Raw genomic sequence first — 20,354 nt, 5'->3', positions numbered from 1 at the left:
ATCCCATTTTGGCCCATCTACACCCAAATATCCTTAGACCTGTGTGCCAAGACAGAGAGTGCCAAATGCTTGGAGTCCTAGCCCTCCTTCACAATACATCACATATAAATATCTGCATCTGATCTAATTCTTATCCTTGTTTCCCTATATATAGGGTGTTTTATTCCTCTGGCTTCTTACAAGACTTTATCTTGGATTTTCTACAGTTTGAATAGGATATCCCAACTGTAAATCTTTTTGGTATTTAAGCTGCTTGGCGATCTCTGAAATTCCCAGATCTGTGGTTTGGTGTCTATCATTAATTTGGGGAACTTCTCAGTCATTATTGCTTCAAATATTTTTTTCTATTCCTTGTTCTTTTTTCTTCTCCATTTGGTATTCCCATTACACAAGTTACATCTTTTATAATTGACTCAGTTCTTGGATATTCTGTTCTATTTCATTCCTTTTTGTCTTTGCATTTCAGTTTTGGAAGTTTCTCTTGACATTTTTTCAGCTCACTAATTCTTTCCTTGGCTATGTCTAGTCTATTAATGAGCCCATCAAAAGTATTTTTCATTTCTGTCAGAGTGTTTCTGACTTCCAGCATTTCTTTTTGATTCTTTCTTAGCATTTCCATCTCTCAGCTACATTATCCATGTTCTTGCACACATTGTCCTCTTTTTCCATTAGCACCCTTAGAATATTAGTCCTAGTTGTTCTAAGTTCCCATTCTAGTAATTCCAACATCTGTACCATATCTAAGTTTGTTTCTAATGCTTGCTTTCTCTTATCAAACGTTTTTTGCTATTAACATGCCTTATAATTTTTGGTTTCCAACAAAAATTGTTGGAAACCATACATGATTACTGGGTAAAAGAAACTGAGATAAATATGCTCTCAATGTCAGGTTTTATGGTGAGCTAGCTCGGGATTAAGCTGTGCTTACTGTTTGCTGTAGCAGTAGGTGTCAGAGGCTAAATTTTTCTGCAATGTCCTTATTTTTGTCTCCTCTGTTGTTATGGATTTTCCTAGAGACTTCTTAAATGAGGTCTCAGACAAGAAGATTTATATTTCCCTATCATGATATAGGAGCTCTGCTGTGCGGTAGCCATGGTGACCACCACCATGGTGAGGAGGACAGGGAAACATCTATAGTTTTGTGTTTAGGTCTGTCTTCTAGTGAGCCTTTGCTCCCTGCCCCACTAGTGTGACTTTCACTAGTGCTTCTCAGTTTTGTGGTTTCTCCCTCCTTAAGTGAAACAGGAAGATAAGAGGAGGGCAGGGTTAGGTATTCCCCTTCCCACACCAGAAGGCTACTTTTCCTCAAGTCAGTTAGGCTCGGCTCTGGTGAAAAAGTTTCCCTTGAACGCAGGCCTTAAAAGAATAAAGTAAGAATGCTCTGGGTGTATTTCAATATGGCTACTTCCCCCTCCTCCCACCAGAAGCACAGAGAGATTTTTCTCCAATCTCTATAGTAAGAATCTGCTAGAGAGCCTAGAGGTAAAACCTAAGAAAGTGTACCCCACCAACTCAAGGTGCAAGATGGGGCCACCAAAAATTTTTAACTCTCAAGTTTGAACCTCTAGCAATTCATCAATTAGTTTAGGGTTTCCTATCGCAGTATTGGTTCCCTCAGAGATTTCTGTCCTGGGCAGAAATAGTATGAAATAGTATGCTATGATTCTCTGTTTCAGCCTGTTGTCCCATTTTGGAGCCAATGGCTTTCCTTGCAACCTCAATTCCCTGATCAATCTATAAGAAACACTGGTTGATTTTTAGTTTGTTCAGTTTTTTCCTATTGTGAAGACAGGCCCAGTGACTTCTAGGCTCCTTAGATGCCAGACCAGAAACTGGAAGTACCTACAGTAGTCTCTCCTTATCCATGTGGGATATGGACTAAGAATCCCAGCAGATGCATGAAACTGAGAACAGTATCAAACCCTATATATACTATGGTTTTTTCTATATATGCTTACCTATGATAAGTCTAATTTATAAATTAAGCATAGAAAGAGATTAATAACTAGTAATCATATAGAACTATGATAATATGCTATAATAAAGGTTATGGGAATGTGGTCTTTTTCACTCTCTTAAAATATCTTATTGTACTGTATTCACTTCTTCTTGGGAGGATATGAGATGATAAAATGCCTATACAGGAACATGAAGTAAGGTGAATGGTGTAGGCGTTTTGATGTAGTTAGGCTCCTACTGACCATCGGAAGGTGAGTCATCTGCTTCTAGACTGCAACTGACTACAGGTAACTGAAACCATACACAGTGAAACTGTGAATGGGAAGGGTGGTCTTCTGTATTTTTTAAATAGATAATCATTGCCAATATTTATCATATAGAATCCTAACATTGCTTAGAATCAAACCATTGTATAACACTATCCACCTCGTTTTTAATTGAAGGAAAAACCATTCTAGCTTCCCAAGTGTGAGGGCTCTCATTTGATAGCTTTTAGGGGACTACTTTAACCTTATAATTTTAAGAAGTTAGTATTACTGAATGATTTCTAATTTTGTGTTTATGAAAGTATTCACTTTGTCCTGCAGCTACCCTGAATTGACTGAAAAATTCAATTCACTGAAGATCTATGACCCTGCCAGCAAGGAGGCAGTAAATTACAATAAAACATTAATACTGCAAAGTATAAAACAAAATGCACCTTAAAATATACTTTCTATCCTTTACTTTTGCTAAAGCATATAAGCTTTGGAGGCAGAAAGAAATGGATCTTCAGTCTAACGCTCTCTCAACTGAGCTATCTCGGCCGCTGCAGAAAGAAATGGGTTTAGATCTAATCCTCCCCCCTTACTAGCTTTGTTATCATGAAGTTTTTCTCTATCCTTTCTTTTTTTTTTAAAAAAAATTTATTCATGAGACAGACAGATAGACAGAGAGAGAGAGAGGCAGAGACATAGGCAGAAGGAGAAGCAGGCTCCCTGAGGTGAGGGTGAGCCTGATGTGAGACTCGATCTCAGGACCCTGGCATCACGGCCTGAGCCAAAGGCAGACAGATGCTCAACCACTGAGCCACCCAAGCATCCCTCCCTATCCTCATTTCTTCCCTCCATAAAATAAGGACAATAAAACCTAACTCACTGGATAATTATAATGAAGTAAAGTGCTTTGCACTTAAGTGCATGATATAAATAGTACTTGTCTCTGTTGTTATTTTTATTATTTGCAAGGCTATATAACTCCTTCACCTGCTATCGTCACTGCTGAAAATATTTCAATGATAGTCTACTACCCTGTGTAGGGCATAGTTTAGCTGTATTCATTCTACTTAGAGCATTCTTTTGCCCCTTCTACTTCCTAAGAATGAATTTCATGAAGAAAAAGTTTTCCATTCTATTTTCCTACATCCTTATAAAACCTAGTTCCCATCAATGTACATGTAAAATGCTACTTTATATATGTAAAAATATGAGCAAAGAAGAAAAATAAAAACATTTTGAGTGCAAACATAATGCCAAAAGCATTGAGGAAAAAAGCTATTAATAACTCAGCAGCTAAAATACTTTTCATAGCAGGAATGGATTTATAGAACGCCTTTAAAATTCAATTTAATACTTCCTTTGTTTCTAAAGGTCTAATTCCACTTCAGAGATTGGCCAATTCTCAAAATGAATGACAGTTTGTAAATTCCTCAAACGGAGAGAAATTTAAATTATACCAAAACTTTCTAATTCAACAGTTTTAATCCTGCAGCTTTTTATACTCAACCTGTATTTGTCTGAGTTTAGTAATGATGAATTTTTCTTCCCCGAGTTTTGTCTAAGCCAGCAAAGCTTTTCCAAAATTTAAAATGAAATTCTAAACTGAAAATAACTTTTTTACAATACAATGCAAAACTTGTATCCTTTCCCCCCAATTATTAAGGAAACTAAAATAGCTTCTTTAAACGAATAACCCAGCTCCCTTTCACAGAAAACATGGAAAAGGGTTCTTCACATTCCTGTTAAACTTCTTCCCTCCCATGAGATTTGTATTTAAAATTCTCTTCAAAGCAATTAAATGTGGACTTACTCAGTGACAGAAACACCACGTCCTCATACTAAATTTCAGAAACTGAATGAAAGACATTACCTCCATTCTTGGACATAAGTGGACTTGGTTTCTTTATGGAATGAACCACAGAGTCAAAAACCTTTACTTTCTAGCAGTTAAATTATTCTTGTTTTCTAATCTTACATTATTTCTCCCAAATTAAGCAATGGTTTCAAACCTTTTCATCTAAAAACAAACAAAATAAGACATACTTTTTTCGTGAGTTTGTAAAAATTCAGTAAGGCAAAGCTTTCATAAGGAAGCAGTGAAAACACACCTGCAGTCTAATTTATTTATATTTAACAGTGTGCTCCATCCTAAGGAATATGGAAAATATCTATTTTTGAACATTTAGTCGCTCTGATGTTTGCAGGCAGTGGTGTGCCCACGGTTGAACATAAATCATCTATGAATATCTGAGTCACTCTTTATTCATTTTGTTTCTCTTGCTCCCAAAAGAGTAACAAATGCTACTTTCATTCAAAAGAAGTCAAGATGGATAGTCAGCACAAGCAAGTTTCCTCAGGAACAAACTTTAGTTTTCAACCCAAACCAAAATATCTGAATCTTTTGAACAAAAGTACAGAAAGAGATAAGTAGGTCATTAATTAATGCTTCATTTAAAACATGACAGCTAAGAGAGTTCATCAATTTTTGAGCATATGCAACTTAGGCTTATGACAGATTTATAAGAACTTCCTTTCTCCAAGGTGTCCATGAGTTTCCCCTTAAAAGTCATCACAGTTTTTGAATGAAAGGATCAACATATTTAGAGTGATTATAACGAGCCTTAAATATTAGGGAATTTACTGATGATTAAAGCTAACAATATATTTGAAGCACAATCTAGGTTAGTTTTTTGATAACACAGTTAAGATTTTAGAAATTGGAGACGTTATGGAATTTTCATTCCCTTGGATCTCAAGAACTTTGGAAGACATGGAAAAGAAGGTGAGGCTTGCCAGCTGCCACCCACTGCAGAGTTCTAAAGCCACCCTCACTGGGTCAATGAGAACACCAGCAGTCATCAGAAGTTTACTGACTAAAGCAGCAAGAGGGATCAAGGTGGGAACATAACACTTGAGAACTTTAGAAAACATATTCAAATGCCCTTTTTCATCTGTGCTCAAAATAGACCCATTAAATGGGCAGACAGGAAATACTATAAAGAAGCTGGGATTCTAAAGTAATTTGTTCAAGGTCACTATGCTCGTGAGAGACAAAGACACAATTCTTAATCTCAAATTCTGTTCATAAAAAGAAAAAAAAAAAAGAAATATACTGAGTATACTGAGACTCCTAAGGGCTTAGTCCCAGGACTTCTTTCCCTAAATGGTCTTTTCCATTCCATGACTAATTATCGAATATATGTAGGTTAGTCCCAATAGTATAACCCCCTTCCAGACCTCTCCACTGAGCACTACACATACATGACTATGTGCACCTGCAAAGTTACCACCTGAATGTCTAAAAAAGCCAACTCAAGCCTAGCAGAATCCTTGCTTTTCCCCTTCCTCCAGGTTTCCTATCTCAGGAAGTGACACATCATTGCTCAAGAGTTAGAACAACCAGTCAATCTCTGCCTTTCCTCTACTTAGCACCCCATATTCAATGCAAGTTTGATAGATTCCTCTTGCACAATACTGTCCACCTCAATTCCCTATCTGCACTCCACCATCACCTCTTGCCTGAATCAGTGTAGACATCTCCTCACTTGTCACCCTGCCTCCCTTCATGTCATTGTAACCTCCATTCTACACATAGTACTTAAGCTACAATCATGACTCTTTCATTTGTGCTTAAGTCCAACCTCCTGTAAAATCCCACATACCTACCTACCTATGTTTTCAATTTTATAAATCTTCTTATTGATGAGCATCTCAAAAATAAAGCCTTGGTACTATGATTGCCTGCCAGTGGCAGATGGAGCATGGAAAGTCAAGACTTAAACCAAGTCTTCCAAGTGTGCTTATCATTTGGCCATTCAAGTTCCTAGTGATCTGTCCCCAGACACCTACCCATATCTCAGTTTTCTCATTTGTAATATTGTAATAAAACTGCTTCTCTTATGTCACCTGGTGATAAGAGGATCAAATGAGTTAATACATGTCAAAGGGCTCTGAAAAACATAAAGCATGACACAAACAGAAAGTGATATAAAAAGCATGCTACTGCAGAAATGCTACTCAAGTATGGAGTTCTCTGAGCTTCTGTTTAGAAGAAAGAGGAGTTAAGTTAAATCTAGCTAACCTAACAGACTTTTGCCTCTTGTCACTAGAACCCATTTAGGCTAGTTCCAGCCTTATCTATCCCTTCAAGAGGACTGATGCTATATAAGAAAACACATGGCAGCCCTGGTTAAATTCCAAATTTCCAGATTTACCTTACTAACAAATAAGAAATAACCAGATAAATATTAAATGTGTTTCTGACTAAAAAAACCAGGAAGCTAAAAGCCACTGTTCGGAAAGCTGAGAAAATCAACTTCAACAGGCTCAAAGTCTCTCTACTCTCTTCCTTCCTCTCTCTGGGATGCAGAGAGTACAATTCCACAGAAGAAGAAAGTCCAGGGCTGTAGGGCCCCTCCCAACACCATGAATAGAGGATGACTCCAACTCCAGACCATCTTCACAGCTTCTGGAAACTCTGCCGGTCGGCGGAGGCTGGAGTTGCATGCTGGACATGGCTCAGGTTGCAGAAATCCTGAGGTACCAACATTCACCTGGCTGTGCACTGTGTACACAAGAAACTGGCCTTCAAGTATGAGACAAGTTAAAAAGGCAGGAAAAGGCTAGACACTTCTAATAAAATCAGTCCAGATTCATGATAATACTAAAGTCAGATTTACTGACAAAAGCATTGAGATCTTAAAGAAAGTAACAACTGTGGGCAGATACACAAGCTCTTGTATTTGACCTCCCTTTCTTTATGGTTGTCTCCCAAAGGTCTGACAGATTAGATTGCACACTCATTTCACTACCACATAAATTCTTCAATTTAATTTTTCATTAATATTTTTCAAGCCAGTTATTATTCTATTTCAGTTCTACTTTAGCCCACTGCGTCTTTCAAGAAATAATACTGAGTGACATTTAAGACATTCAGACTACAGAAATGTAAATCATGCTGTGAACTAAGGTTTTGTAAACTTTTTCTGTAAAGTCCAGTTAATATTGTAGGCTTTGTGGACTCTGCCATATATTCTTTTTTAAATAACCCTCTAACAATATAAAAACATTCTTAGCTCTATGTGGTACAAAAAAGAGGCCACGGGCAATAGTTCTGCAACCCTTTTAAATAAGAGCTGTGAACTAACAGTGTATAGAACATACATAGTTACAATATAAATCAGTCTTTTCATTTAAAATGAATCATACTGGTTCCACAGGTTTCCTTTTCCTGAAGTAGGTACTAAACTAGGAATGTTTTATATTAGAGAAGGATGAGGAATACACCCTTATTATTTTTCGTGAGGCAAGAAATTCTGCCCAGATATTTTTTCTCCCCTCTCTAGGTGGTCATGGATAAAAAATGTTCACTAAGAATTAATGAATCATCCTTTAGAATATACATACTTACAGTAAAATGCGAAAGCCTACGTTCTACAGTGTAAGTTGATAAAATACAAATTTATAAAGCCTTAAAAATTATAAATAGATACAAAGTCAAAAAGCCAAAAATAGAATAAAATTCACCAATCCATCAAAATAATACATCCATCCATGTGTTATTAAATGACTTTCAGGATCTCTGCACTAACAATAAAAAATAGCACCAAAATTTTGTAAGGATAATGGCATACAAATGACTTGCTGTAATTGGTATTTCTACCCCACAATGCAATGAAGTCCATTGTACCTGAGATAATGGAACTCTCTTACACAGTTGCTACATTGTTACCAAGCAACAGGAAATAAAATGTCAGGATTAGCACTTGATTTAATATATTTTTATCATCAATAAACCATGTTTCTAGTCTGCTACTCTTCTGGATGCAAATGGTCATTAGTCTAAGAATTATATTTAGTAATCTATAAGGGTATACAAGAAAAAAAAAGGCAGTAAAGTTAATACCGGACATTCACCAAGTCCATTCTTTTTTAGTATTTACTGCTTCTTTGGTGGAAACAGCAGATATTAATATGAGTAATTCTACTTTTGAGGTAATTTTTGCCAAAGTACTCAACTACAATTTGTTAAATACATCTTTATTAGCATTCAGATATTTTCAAACCAATGTAGCATTTCATGAAAATTCAATGGTCTCTAATAGTCATGAATGATCTTTAAATACTTTAATAGTTTAAAATAAGTAGAGTTAATCAGTTCAGTCAGTTATGTAAGGACTGTATATCTGGTTAATAGCATAAGAACTTAGAGATACCTCTTTCAGAGTGATTTAGTAATAATTATAAAATGAAATACAAAGCATGAATAAAATCTTACAACAATAAAACTATGAGAGAAAGAAATGTAAATTAAAAGATCATATATAATTTAACAGGTCTAAAAACAAAAACTGATGTAAGTGATATCCACTGCTTATCACAACCATCTGAAAAGTTAACACCTGGGCAAGTGACTGCATTCTCCCTTAGGATCAAGGGTTGCCAGGGTTCATGGGGGTTGGAGGAAAGAGTTTATTCATTCTCTCTACATTGTATCAAACAGCTCTTTTACCTCCTCCCACCCTTTTTCAAAAAAGAATATGTGTCAAGTGTTCAACTCAACTGGTCCAGGTGGATGCTGTAAAGAGGATTGGCATAAATAGTTCCTGTCCTCATTCTAGTTAACTGAAGTAGAGCTTTACCAGGTAAATACTTAAGGGCAGTAAAAGACATTTAGCATATTATGCATCATACAGTGAATGTCAGACTTGACATTCCAGCCAAATTCTCATAAATATCATGCTTCCACATGTTAATCAGAGATTTGTATGTGTGAATGAATTCCATATGGGCAGGACCAGTAGTTGCCTGGGTATGGATGTGCTTGCTTGAAATTGAATCTAATGAGGTCTCTTAACTGGTTAGAAGTGCTTGTCTTATGTGGAGAAAAGCTTTAATTTTTTTCTGTTTATACCTATGCTTTTTCTTTTTACGGTCTCTTGTACAAGTTATGAGTTTCACTGCTTTAGAAGCTGTAATATCATAAGGCATTAGCAATGTCAAGATTAAGAATAAAAGTCACTTAGGAGGAAAGGAATTATGTTTATCCCACAGGCATTTTTGTATTCTCTAAAGCAGGAAGGAAGATAACCAAAGACTCTAAAACATGGATACATTAATTGGCCTGCTTGGTGGAGATTAAATGTTCGTAGAATCCATTGAAGTGATTATGCCATTAAAATCCACTGTGTTCCCACCTTCTAATCGTAAAGTGAAATAACAACCAGTTTGATCACTTTTAAGATGATTCACAAGGAATCTCCAAACAGGGACAGAGTCACAAGAGCCAGGAGGCTCCAATCTCAAAATCATTCCCCATTCATCTCAGAGTTTTAAAGTCAGATTTAGGTCTAATCATCTCTTGAGAACTCTTACAAAGTGAACTAAAAATACAAATCATATTTCCCATAGCCTCAGAAGAAGCTATTGCTGTTACCCTCAAGAAAGCTACTCTCATGTAATGCTCCTCAGCCTGCTACCCTGCACTGAACGAGGGAGACTTCATCCCTACTCCTCCAACCCACCAGGAATGTTCTCGCCACAGGCTTTTCCACCTGCCACTCCTACTGCCTCGACTTCTTCCCCTCTGAGAGCTGCAGAGCTGGTGTCCTGACTTCCTGGGAGTCTCTAACCGAAGTCATTTCCCTGAGGCCTTTTACTGACCACCTTACCTAAAATTTCAGTTTCTTCTCCTGACATTTTATGTTCCTTTTCATGCTTTTTGTTTTTTTCTCCTTTACACATATCAACATATGGCATACCACGTACTTCCCTTCTGTTTTGTATTTCATGTCTATCTTGAGCATCAGAACGTAAGCTCCATTGAGAGCTGGGTTGTTTCTCTGTTTTGTTCACTGCCATACTTCCAGAACCTACAAGAGTGCCTGGCACATGAGAATTTCTGAACTTCCTTGAACTCTCCCTAAAATGGGGTTGATATAATGTCTGGTGCTTCTTTACAGATAATAAAGGAGGAGAAAAAGGGAGATGGGGATGTAGATGAGGCGGGTGTGATTATAGGCTGCCAGTCATTGCAGCTAAGGGGTACACTCAGGGGGCTTCCCTATTACTCTTCTTCTTACTGTTGTATAGGTTTATCATCCTTCATAATGAACATCAAAAACAAAAATTTGGGGGGGGGGGGTGCCTGGGTGGCTCAGCTGGTTAAGTGTCTGCCTTCAGCTCAGGCCATGATCCAGGGTCCTGAGATTAAGCCCATCAGGCTCCCTGCTCAGTGGGGAATATGCTTCCCGCTCTGACCTGATCATGTTCTCTCTCTCTCTCACTCTCCCTCTCAAATAAATAAAATCTTAAAAAAATAAAGATCTAAAAACATAAAATATTTTTAAAAATTAATATCATTTATACTGCAATCAACCTTTGCCCTTCCTCACCCACCAATCAGAAACAACATGTATCTGCTCAGAAGAATGGCAGATGTGCCATCTTTTCCTCCAGTTAATCTCCTAAGGAGAGATGGCATGTGCCAAGCATTGGAACATAGAAGTCAGGGTTCCCAAGGCTTGCCTCTTTTAACAGAAGTCTTAGGATAGTGCTCTGGGAAATAATTTTCAGTATGTCCATAACCTTCCATCTTGGAGCATTGTTTTTTTAAAGCAAGGGACTGATAAAACACCATATTCCTGATAATGATTATAATTATGGCTGCAGGGGATGCAGGCAGATGAGGAGTATGAGCAATCTTCTAATTCTTACCTTAGGTGGGTTCGTAGGTGTTCAAAGTATTATTATGCTTCATAACCCACACAGGTTACATTTATACAACATTTGCATGCATCAAGTATATAATATAAGCAATTCTTTCATATGCAAATATATAAATATACAATAATGTGAATATAATAAAAAAATTTTTTTCAAACCATGATAATAAATATATTGCTTTACTAAAAGCTGAAATTAGCTAAACTAGAAGAGGCTTTGTATAAAATGTGCTGTCTTCTAACACCAGCCATGGCACAACCTGATGAAGCCAGCTGGGCTATTTCCGTCGCAGACAGCCTCAACAGCCTTCAGTGGCTGAGTCAGATGACCTTTTCTGACAGAGCCAGCATGCCAGGCTGCTTGCAGGAGACAAAAGCTCAACAGTCTCCTGAGTGAAGTACTCCAGCCCCTCCCCCTGAGTTTCCTATTATAAGTTGCTTTAAAAAAATGCAGGAATGGTCACTTTAAAGTAAAACCCAGGGTGGTGGGATAGGCACCCAAGAGACTGGCAGAGAGTTCTCACAGGGAATTGAGGAGCTAAGACGATCCCTACAAAAGCCAAATGAGGGATCCCTGGGTGGCGCAGCGGTTTGGCGCCTGCCTTTGGCCCAGGGCGCGATCCTGGAGACCCGGGATCGAATCCCACGTCGGGCTCCCGGTGCATGGAGCCTGCTTCTCCCTCTGTGTCTCTGCCTCTCTCTCTCTCTCTCTCTCTGTGACTATCATAAATAAATTAAAAAAAAAAAAAAAAAAAAAAAAAAAAGCCAAATGAGTTCCCTTAGGAAGACGTGACAGTCCTCACTTCTCATTATACACACAGAATGCAATGCCAAGAGTCATCCTCTGGCTGGTTTTGCACTTAAACTTGTGAAGTTTATCAGGGAAGATGACTGCACCCACTCAAAGAGAAGGAGGTCCAGAAATAACACCATCTGGGCCAAAAAGAGAAACATCTTTCTGGCATGTGTGCCAATATGTGCACCCACTTGTACTATTTTTCCCAGTAGCAAACCAGTTCTTTAAGGGGATGGTGGCCAGGGGAGGGGGAGTACAGCTGACATTCACTACATTGCAACTTTGTGGTGAAGCATGCAAGTGGCTGCAGGTTTTAAGAAATATGAATGCAATATTCATATTGATTTTATTAAAGGAGAAAATACACACACTTGGTCACCTCACTGGCTTTATACTACTCACAAGCTTATGAAGAACACATCTGAAAGGGGAGACTTTTTGAAAAGGAGGAACATTCCCCTTCTAGAGAAACTGGAAATAACTCACTTTGAGGACAAATTTTATGCTCTCTTTAATTCAAGATAAACACTCTGGTTTACTTATTGATAGAAAATATTTACTGTAAATTAATTAGAGAAGAAACTATGAACAACAACAAAAGCAAGAGGTGACTTCTATGTTCCTTTGCCCCTCTGCTTCTAAAGCCAAAAACAATTTTGAGATGCCTAAGGGAACTATCATTAATATGTATTTATAGTTCTATCCTGACCTCCTTCAAACTCAAGTTACAGGATGTAAACAGGGAGAAAGGCTACAAAGGTGCCACACTGTGGAGCGGCACAGAGCTTCGGAAGACAGGCTCTAGCCCAGGCTCTGCTTCAGAAATGTCCTCTATTTCCTCCTCTGTAAGAGAAAGGAGATGTGCTAAGACTTCTAAAAAAGTTTTCGACTGTCTGAAACTACTAGAACAGATGTTCAATCACCGTATTTAGGGAAATTTGTGAAGAGCTGCAAGGTTCAGAGAAGCTACAAGATAGAACGAACCAAATTAAAGAATGAATGGTCCCATAGAGCAACTGATCACAAGATGAGGCTTCTCGCAAAGCCAACTCCGAGGTATATGGTCATGGAGGAGAAAAAGACCATGATCAGAATAACTGGCAAGGAAATACAAGAGACAGGAATAAATTTGCCAAAAACCTCTCCACTTGATTCTAATAGCATTGAAATGTACTACTCCTAGAGATTCAGTATCTTTCAAAAGTTTGAAAAGTCATCCATTTATGATTTGAGAACATTTCACAAAATAATGGAAAAGAACAGACACCCTGGAATCAATCTCTCTGTGTTTCTGTCTTGGGTCCACCTAGCTGTGTGACATCAGGTCACATATTTATCTGTAGTTTAGATAAATATTAAACTTATCACTTATCTCTGTACTTTAAAGACCTCATCTGTAAAATTAAGAATAATATTGGTTCCTACCTTTAAGAAAGACTATTATAAGACTTGCACAAGAGGCAGCCCAGGTGGCTCAGCGGTTTAGCGCCGCCTTCAGCCCAGGGCCTGATCCTGGAGACCCGGGATCGAGTCCCACGTCGGGCTCCCTGCATGGGAGGGAGCTTCTCCCTCTGCCTGTGTCTCTACCTCACTTTCTCTCTCTCTCTCTCTCTCTCATGAATAAATAAAATCTTAAAAAAAAATTACACAAATAATAATGCACATAAAGACTATAGCAGTGACTAATACATAATAAATACTTGATTAACAGTAGCTGTTATTATTTTATTATTGTTAATAACTAGCAGGCAAGAGAAAATATGGGTAATTTATGATTTCTGAAGATTCCTATTAAATACCACACTACAGAGACTAGCTCATAATCATCCATTCCACTAGGATCCCCATCAAATAAAGCAGGATAGGAAGAGATGTGATTTACAGAATCTGGGAGGTCAATGCAGGTAACAGTACACAGAACATAGCAAAGAAGAGGAGCTGCAGATCCAGGGTACTCACTAGACTTAGAATAACACAGACTTAGAAGTCACAAAGTCAAGATGGAATTTTCACATCAGAAAATATTCCATCTACTCACCATTCACAATTCCAAATGATTTTCCTCTTTTGAGAACACAGTTCTTATAACTCAGGTTATGAGCATTCGGATCTCTTCTATTATTGAGCTTATGATAATCCATTATCTAAAAGCTGTTTTGCTTAGATTCCTAAGCTAGAATGACAAATTAGATTTCATCTTCATCACTCTAACTAAGCTCTGTCCAATCAAACTTTTCACAGTGGTAATGTTCTAGATCTGTGTTGATCAAAACAGTAGTCACGGGGCACCTGGCTGGCTCGCTGACTGAGTGTCTGCCTTCGGCTCAGGGTGTGATCTCAGGGTCCTGGGATCAAGTCCCACATCAGGCTCCCCATAGAGAGCCTGCTTCTCCTTCTGCCTATGTCTCTGCCTTTCTTTCTCTCATGAATAGATAAAACTAAAATCTTAAAAAAAAAAAAAAAAAAAAAAACAGTAGTCACTAGACATATGCAGCTACTGAAGAGAAAATGAATTTTACTTTGTTTAATTAATTAAATTCAAATGTCACATGTAACTAGTGGCCACCATGCTGGACATTGCAGGCATAGTTAATTGAGAGTGGCTGACTGAAGTCTCATATTGAAAAGGATCCCACAGTGAGTCTGGGTCTAGCAAAAAAGAGTGCACTGACCGAGATGTCTGTTCTCAGACAAGGGGAATAGCCTTTACCATATTTGCAGGTTTGGTTAAAGGAATTCATCTCCTTTCCCTTATGCCAAAAAAAAAACAAAAAACAAAAAACAAACAAAAAACCTCTTCTCTTTTCTACTATCTACAGTGATTCTCAGACATGAGAGGGTCATTTTCTGTTCCTAGAAGAAACAAGATTGGCTAAAAGAAGCAGAAAGAAGCAGAAAGAAGCAGAAAGAAGCAGAAGAAGGAGGAGGAGGAGGAGGAGGAGGAGGAGGAGGAGGAGGAAGGAGGAGGAAGGAGGAAGAAGGAGGAAGAAGGAGGAAGAAGGAGGAAGAAGGAGGGAGAAGGAGGAAGAAGGAAGAAGAAAAAAGAACTTCAGCCAGGACAATGCATAATGCCCTTGGTACTCAGAGAAGGAATATTAGTTCCAGGAAGTATTACAGAAGTAAAATCAATAGGGTTAAACTACCAGTTATTTTAAGCTATGTTATAGGCTTTTCTTCAGTGATATTATATGTGTGTGTGTTGTGTGTGTGTGTATGCATGTGCGCGCATGTGCCATGGACAGGTCATTAAGATGATTCAATTTATTTAAAAAAAAAAACAGATTGCATAGTGAGAGTAAAACACATTGTCCATTTTGAATGCAAAAAATATACTAAAGCTGTTGCAAAAGAAACCACCATGCCTAGGTCGAAAGTACCACATCCTCCAGAACTTTAAAAATAATACATTTTACTTTCCAAGAGAAGAACAGAATTCTAACATTTGATTTTTCAAAAATACCACGGTACTGCCTCCATGAAATATCATCTTGGCCAAATGTATGCAGGAGTCAAAAGATGTCACACATGACACTACCACCACGAGAAAAACCATGAACATATATTCTCATTTCCAGATCCCATGATAGGTTTCTATAAAGCTCTCCCAAAGACGGGTCCCCTGGGTGGCTCAGCTGGGCGTCGGCCTTCCACCCAGGGTGTGATCCTGGGGTCCCCGGATCGAGTTCCGCATCAGGCTCCCTGAATGGAGCCTGCTTCTCTCTCTGCCTGTGTCTCTGTCTCTCTCTGTCTCTTATGAATAAATAAAATCTTTAAAAAAAAAACAAACAAACAAAAAACTCTCCCAAGGAGAAGTTAACTCAAACTCATGAAAATTTGGCTCCAAGGTGATTCTCAAAGCCTCAAGTTAAGAATCATTTTGGAATCTCCTTTCAGGTTCAAATACATATAATACAAAATGTCAGGGTTTAGGTATAAGCAACCTAGATTTATCCCAGAGCTTTAACCCTAGAAAGGCTCCAGAATTAGTCATGTCTCTGCCACACACCATGAGATGCCCAAAGAAGAGTCAGTTCCTTAATTCAAATGCTCCAAACAAAACAACATCAAAGCAATTACTTATACTACCCTCCTTCTTCTTTAAAGAATTCACGGTATCAATTACAATAAGATAATGATATAAATTACTATTTTTCTGGGATTCTGTATATAAAATAATGATATAACTTACTATTTTTCTGGGATTCTGTATATAAAAATCCATCTTGCAATTTTACCCAAAGAGGAGCATTTTACTCAAGTACCAAAGGACTGTTATAAACTAGTCAGTCTCAGGGGCACCTGGGTGGCTTAGTTGGTTAAGCATCTGCCTTCAGTTCACGTCATAATCCCAGGGTTCTGAGATCGAGCCCCACATCAGGCTCTCTGCTCAGTGAGGAGTCTGCTTCTCCCTCTCCCACTCCCAGTGCTTGTGAGCTCTCTCGCTGTCAAATACATAAATAAAATCTTAAAAAAAAAAAAAAAAAAAGCTGGCTAGTTTCATGACTTGATCCCAAAAAAACTAATGTTACAGTAAAATTTCAAATATTACATATTTAAATAGACTCCTTCAATATCCAAATTTAAAAGTGGCCATTGTTTATCTTTCAGAAAACACATGAACTGTTATAAATTTTCTAAACTAATACATAACAGCAAGTTTAAAAAGCAACCTCTGGAAAACAGAAATGACCTCTTCTCTTACCTCTACTACTGTGGTTTCTGCAGCTTTGCACATCGGCAAATTGAAATTTCTTGCACTTTTCCTATATTAGGAGGAAAGAAAACCAAAAATAAGAAGAGTTTCTCTCAGCTTTGATTACAGATTAAAAGAATTTCTATAAACTACAATCTTAAGATCTTTTAAAAAGAATGTATTATATTTTTCCTAAGTGTTAATTTTATAAATAAAAATAATGGCCCCATTTCATTCAATTATACCTTTTATGGGGTTGAAGGAAAGAGGGACTATTTTTCATATTCTAATATAGATTACATTCAGAAAGATAAAAAAGATATTAATAAATCTCATTTAAAACTAATTTGCCTAAATCTTTTAACCGGGTGCCACTTTATTTCTATAGTTATATATTTCACTAAACTTGCTCTTGTTAAAATATTAAGAAAGGTAGCAAGGGCTTTGTATGAGAAGGCATAGTAATTATATTCTCTATTAAAGAGAAATCTATTGCTGAAATAAAATGAAACATTCACTGGTAATGCGTGAGTCATCTATAAAGATCATTCTGGGGGACCAATTTCTAATGAAATTTTTTGAAGTGCAACACCCACATCAGACCCTGAGGTGTAAAAATTTCAAGAAAGTGACAATTTTGCTGATGGTTTTGCACTCAAGTTCTTAAATTAATGCACCACCACCATCCATAAAAAAATTTAATATACTTTTTGTTTCTGAGAGTGTAAGTCGATAAAAAAACTTACATGATAAAGGAAAATAAGTTATCTCTCTCTTTTACTAGCTCTTTTAGGCCACCAATGTTTATCTCACTTAGATTCAAGAATAAATATAAAGACAGGTGTGTCCCTGAGAGAGAAGTCCTTGGGTACTTTCTTTCACAAGTTGCTATGTTGGATTCCACTAGATGTCTGGCATGCCCAACATCAAAACCCCCAAGGGCAGTGTGGCCAGAGGCAAGGCTGTGCAGGGCTGTCCTAATGATGGCCTAGATAGACATTTTACCAGTTGTCCCATTAGAAGTGAAGGTCATCCTAGAAACCAGTATCTTGGGACGCCCAGGTGGCTCAGTGGTTAAGCATCTGCCTTCAGCTCAGGGTGTGATCCTGGAGTCTGGGGATCGAGTCCCACGTCAGGCTCCCTGCATGGAGCCTGCTTCTCCCTCTGCCCGTGTCTCTGCCTCTCTCTCTCTGTCTCTCATGAATGAATAAATAAAATCTTAAAAAAAAAAAAAGAAAACAAAGAAAGAAACCAGTATTTTAAGAATTTAAGTCACTTGACCATTGCTGATGAGCAGTCTTATCTCCTGTCAATAACCACAGGCATAAGTCAATGATGGGAAGAGCCCTTGTGCAGTCTTTAGATATCAGAGCCAGGCAGTGAAACACATGATAAATTCATGGAAACAGTTTAAATAGTTCATTTCCATTTGCTTCTATTACAATTTCATTAATCTTTTTAAAAAAGCAACTTAACTTTGCAAACATTACACCAAGATGTCAAATAAGGCAGACATGAGGCAAAATGAGTACCTGCCAAAATCAGTTGTAACCAAAACCTGGCTGAATTCAAGAAACTAAATATAATATTGACATCATATAAGGTCTTCAGAAATGAACAAAACAACATGAGGGTAGTCACTGAGAATTTAACTATGATCTCACCAAAGGTGCATTTGGTAAAGATAAACATTATTACCAAAACAGTAAATAACCATATTATAAGAAACAAAATTATTTCTGTAACCTAACCAGCAAAGTCTTCAAGACCAAACATTTTGGAAAACTTGTATGTATATTTTCAAAAATACTGTTTATTTTGTGGAAAAATAAATAAATAATTTTTGGAAAACTTGTATGTGTATATTCAAAAGTACAATTTTCAAAACCATATAATGTATAAATCTAAGATACTAAATATTTGGTATTTAATACGCTTAGGGTAATCAAAAGATCTTGAAATCTATTAAGCCTGTGGTTTAATATCTGTGGCTATCCAAATAACAAGAATGAAAGTTGAGCATTATCCAGATTAATCAACTTTTCAGATAGAACCTACAGAAGTATTTCTTAGTAGACACCAACAGGACTAGAAAAGAAGCGACCTAAATGGTTGTTAGCAAGATCTTTCCAGAATATCAAAAAAATTTAGGCATTTTACCTTAATGCATATTAATAACAATTTCAAAATTAAATACAATTGTGTGCTTTTCTCACATTTGCTAAGTACATCTTAACACTTAACTTGTCCTGGCAACTAAAATACCACATGGAAAAATAGTTTGTATGTGACTATATACAAGAGTATTTAGATTCAAAATAGCTTACAAGCAGTACAATGTGGGCCCCAACCAATTAGAACAGATTTCCACAAGTACACCATATCACCAAGACTGCACAGCAGTAGCCTTGCACACACATACATATGCTGACAGGTGGGCCTGTTTGATCGTAAGCCACTTTTTAAATAAGTTTTTAAACACCAAACACATCAATATATCCATTTTTGTAATCATAATTTAGGAAATGTAAAGTTGCTGGAATGCATTTCATTCAAATTTTTTAAAACCATCATACTACCTGAAAATCACATTTCCTGCTTGGTCTGCCTTCCAGGCTTTCACCAAAGCAAAATCTCCTGTAATTGCTTCTTCCAAAATAAAATGCTGACCATTAAACTCCCTCACCTGCAGGAGACAAAGAGGGCATTGTCAGGTATTTGCAGGAGTTCCAGTTGGCCATGGTTATATGCTCTGACAGAAGCAGACAATAAGGATACAAATCTAGTCAGAGAAGGTTTCTCAGAGAGAGAACAATCTAAATGGAGATCTCAAGGATGACTAGTGGTAGGCAACTAGGATTTAGTCAAAGTGGCGGAAGAGGAACTGAGGGAACAGCATATGCAAAGACTCAGCAGCAAGAAAGAGCTTGGTAAACTTGAGGAACTAGAAGTTCTACATGCTTAAGGCATAGACTGTAGGTTAGCACTCATTTTATTATTTGTGTGCATAAGTTATATATACAGAACATGAAAAATAGCCCATCTTTCCTTCCACTTCAGGGGAGGGGGAACCAAAACTATGTAAGCTGCATAAAATGGCCAATGTATTTTGAACACAAAATAGTTACAAAAATCTATTCATCTCTCCTAATTAATCTATAACCATCTGTTGAAATTTTAATTGGAATTCCCAGAATTTGCAGATAAAACTGGAGAACTGATATACTATAACTTTCCACCTGTGAGCAGAGCATATGCCCACGTTTTTTGAAGTCTTCTTTTACCTCTTTGAATTGCTTTTAATTTTTCCCAAAAAAGCTTTGTATATATTTTCTTTAGGTTTATTCATAGGCACTTCATGGTTTTTGATGCTACTATGAGTATTCTATGTTCTTCTATTATACCTCCTCTTCTGTCATTACTGGTTTAATGGATGCTATTGATTTTTGTATGTGCATTGCCTTTTAATTGTACTACAGATAGAGGCGGAAGAGGGGAGAGGAATCATAAAGTAAAACTATGCCATGGCATTTTGTTCCTCTTTTCTTCTCAGGGATTTAGCTCTGGGATTTCAAACAAAGAAGAGAGGAAACAACGCCAATACTACACATCCATCCTACACATGACTGGAGCCTGGGAAGGCATAGCTCCATCCTCGTTCGTACTGCACCCTCTAGTGGACAAACAGCATGCATACCAGGGGAAGCTTCGGGAGAAAGTTTGGTGTATTGACTTTTCTTCAACTATGGTTTAAAGCAGAAATCCTTTCTTAAAGAACAGCTTCCTTAAAGACCTTACCCCACTTTCCAGTGAATTTATGGGATCATTGAATAAGGAGAATCTTATTAACATGAAATTTAGACAAATCATATTAAAGATATTTATAAACTGTACATCAATACGTAGCTTTTTAAAGAGTTTTATGT

At 37.3% G+C, this 20,354-nt stretch overlaps 1 protein-coding gene across 1 annotated transcript in view; it reads right to left on the bottom strand.

Moving 5' to 3' along the window:
- OXCT1 (3-oxoacid CoA-transferase 1) overlaps nucleotides 1-20,354 on the bottom strand; it is a 134,515-nt gene that overhangs the window by 81,305 nt on the left and 32,856 nt on the right. Inside the window, exons 6-7 of the mRNA XM_025436280.3 lie at nucleotides 19,008-19,114; nucleotides 16,438-16,498 (exon numbers count right to left, since the gene is read on the bottom strand). Coding sequence (XP_025292065.1) covers nucleotides 16,438-16,498; nucleotides 19,008-19,114 — 168 coding nt within the window. The remainder of the gene's footprint in view (nucleotides 1-16,437; nucleotides 16,499-19,007; nucleotides 19,115-20,354) is intronic.

This window comes from Canis lupus, chromosome 4, assembly GCF_003254725.2.
Source record: "Canis lupus dingo isolate Sandy chromosome 4, ASM325472v2, whole genome shotgun sequence".
In the NCBI taxonomy this organism is placed as follows: domain Eukaryota; kingdom Metazoa; phylum Chordata; class Mammalia; order Carnivora; family Canidae; genus Canis; species Canis lupus.
The sequence above is the reverse complement of the archived record's forward strand: the minus strand, read 5'-3'. Positions and strand labels throughout refer to the sequence as shown.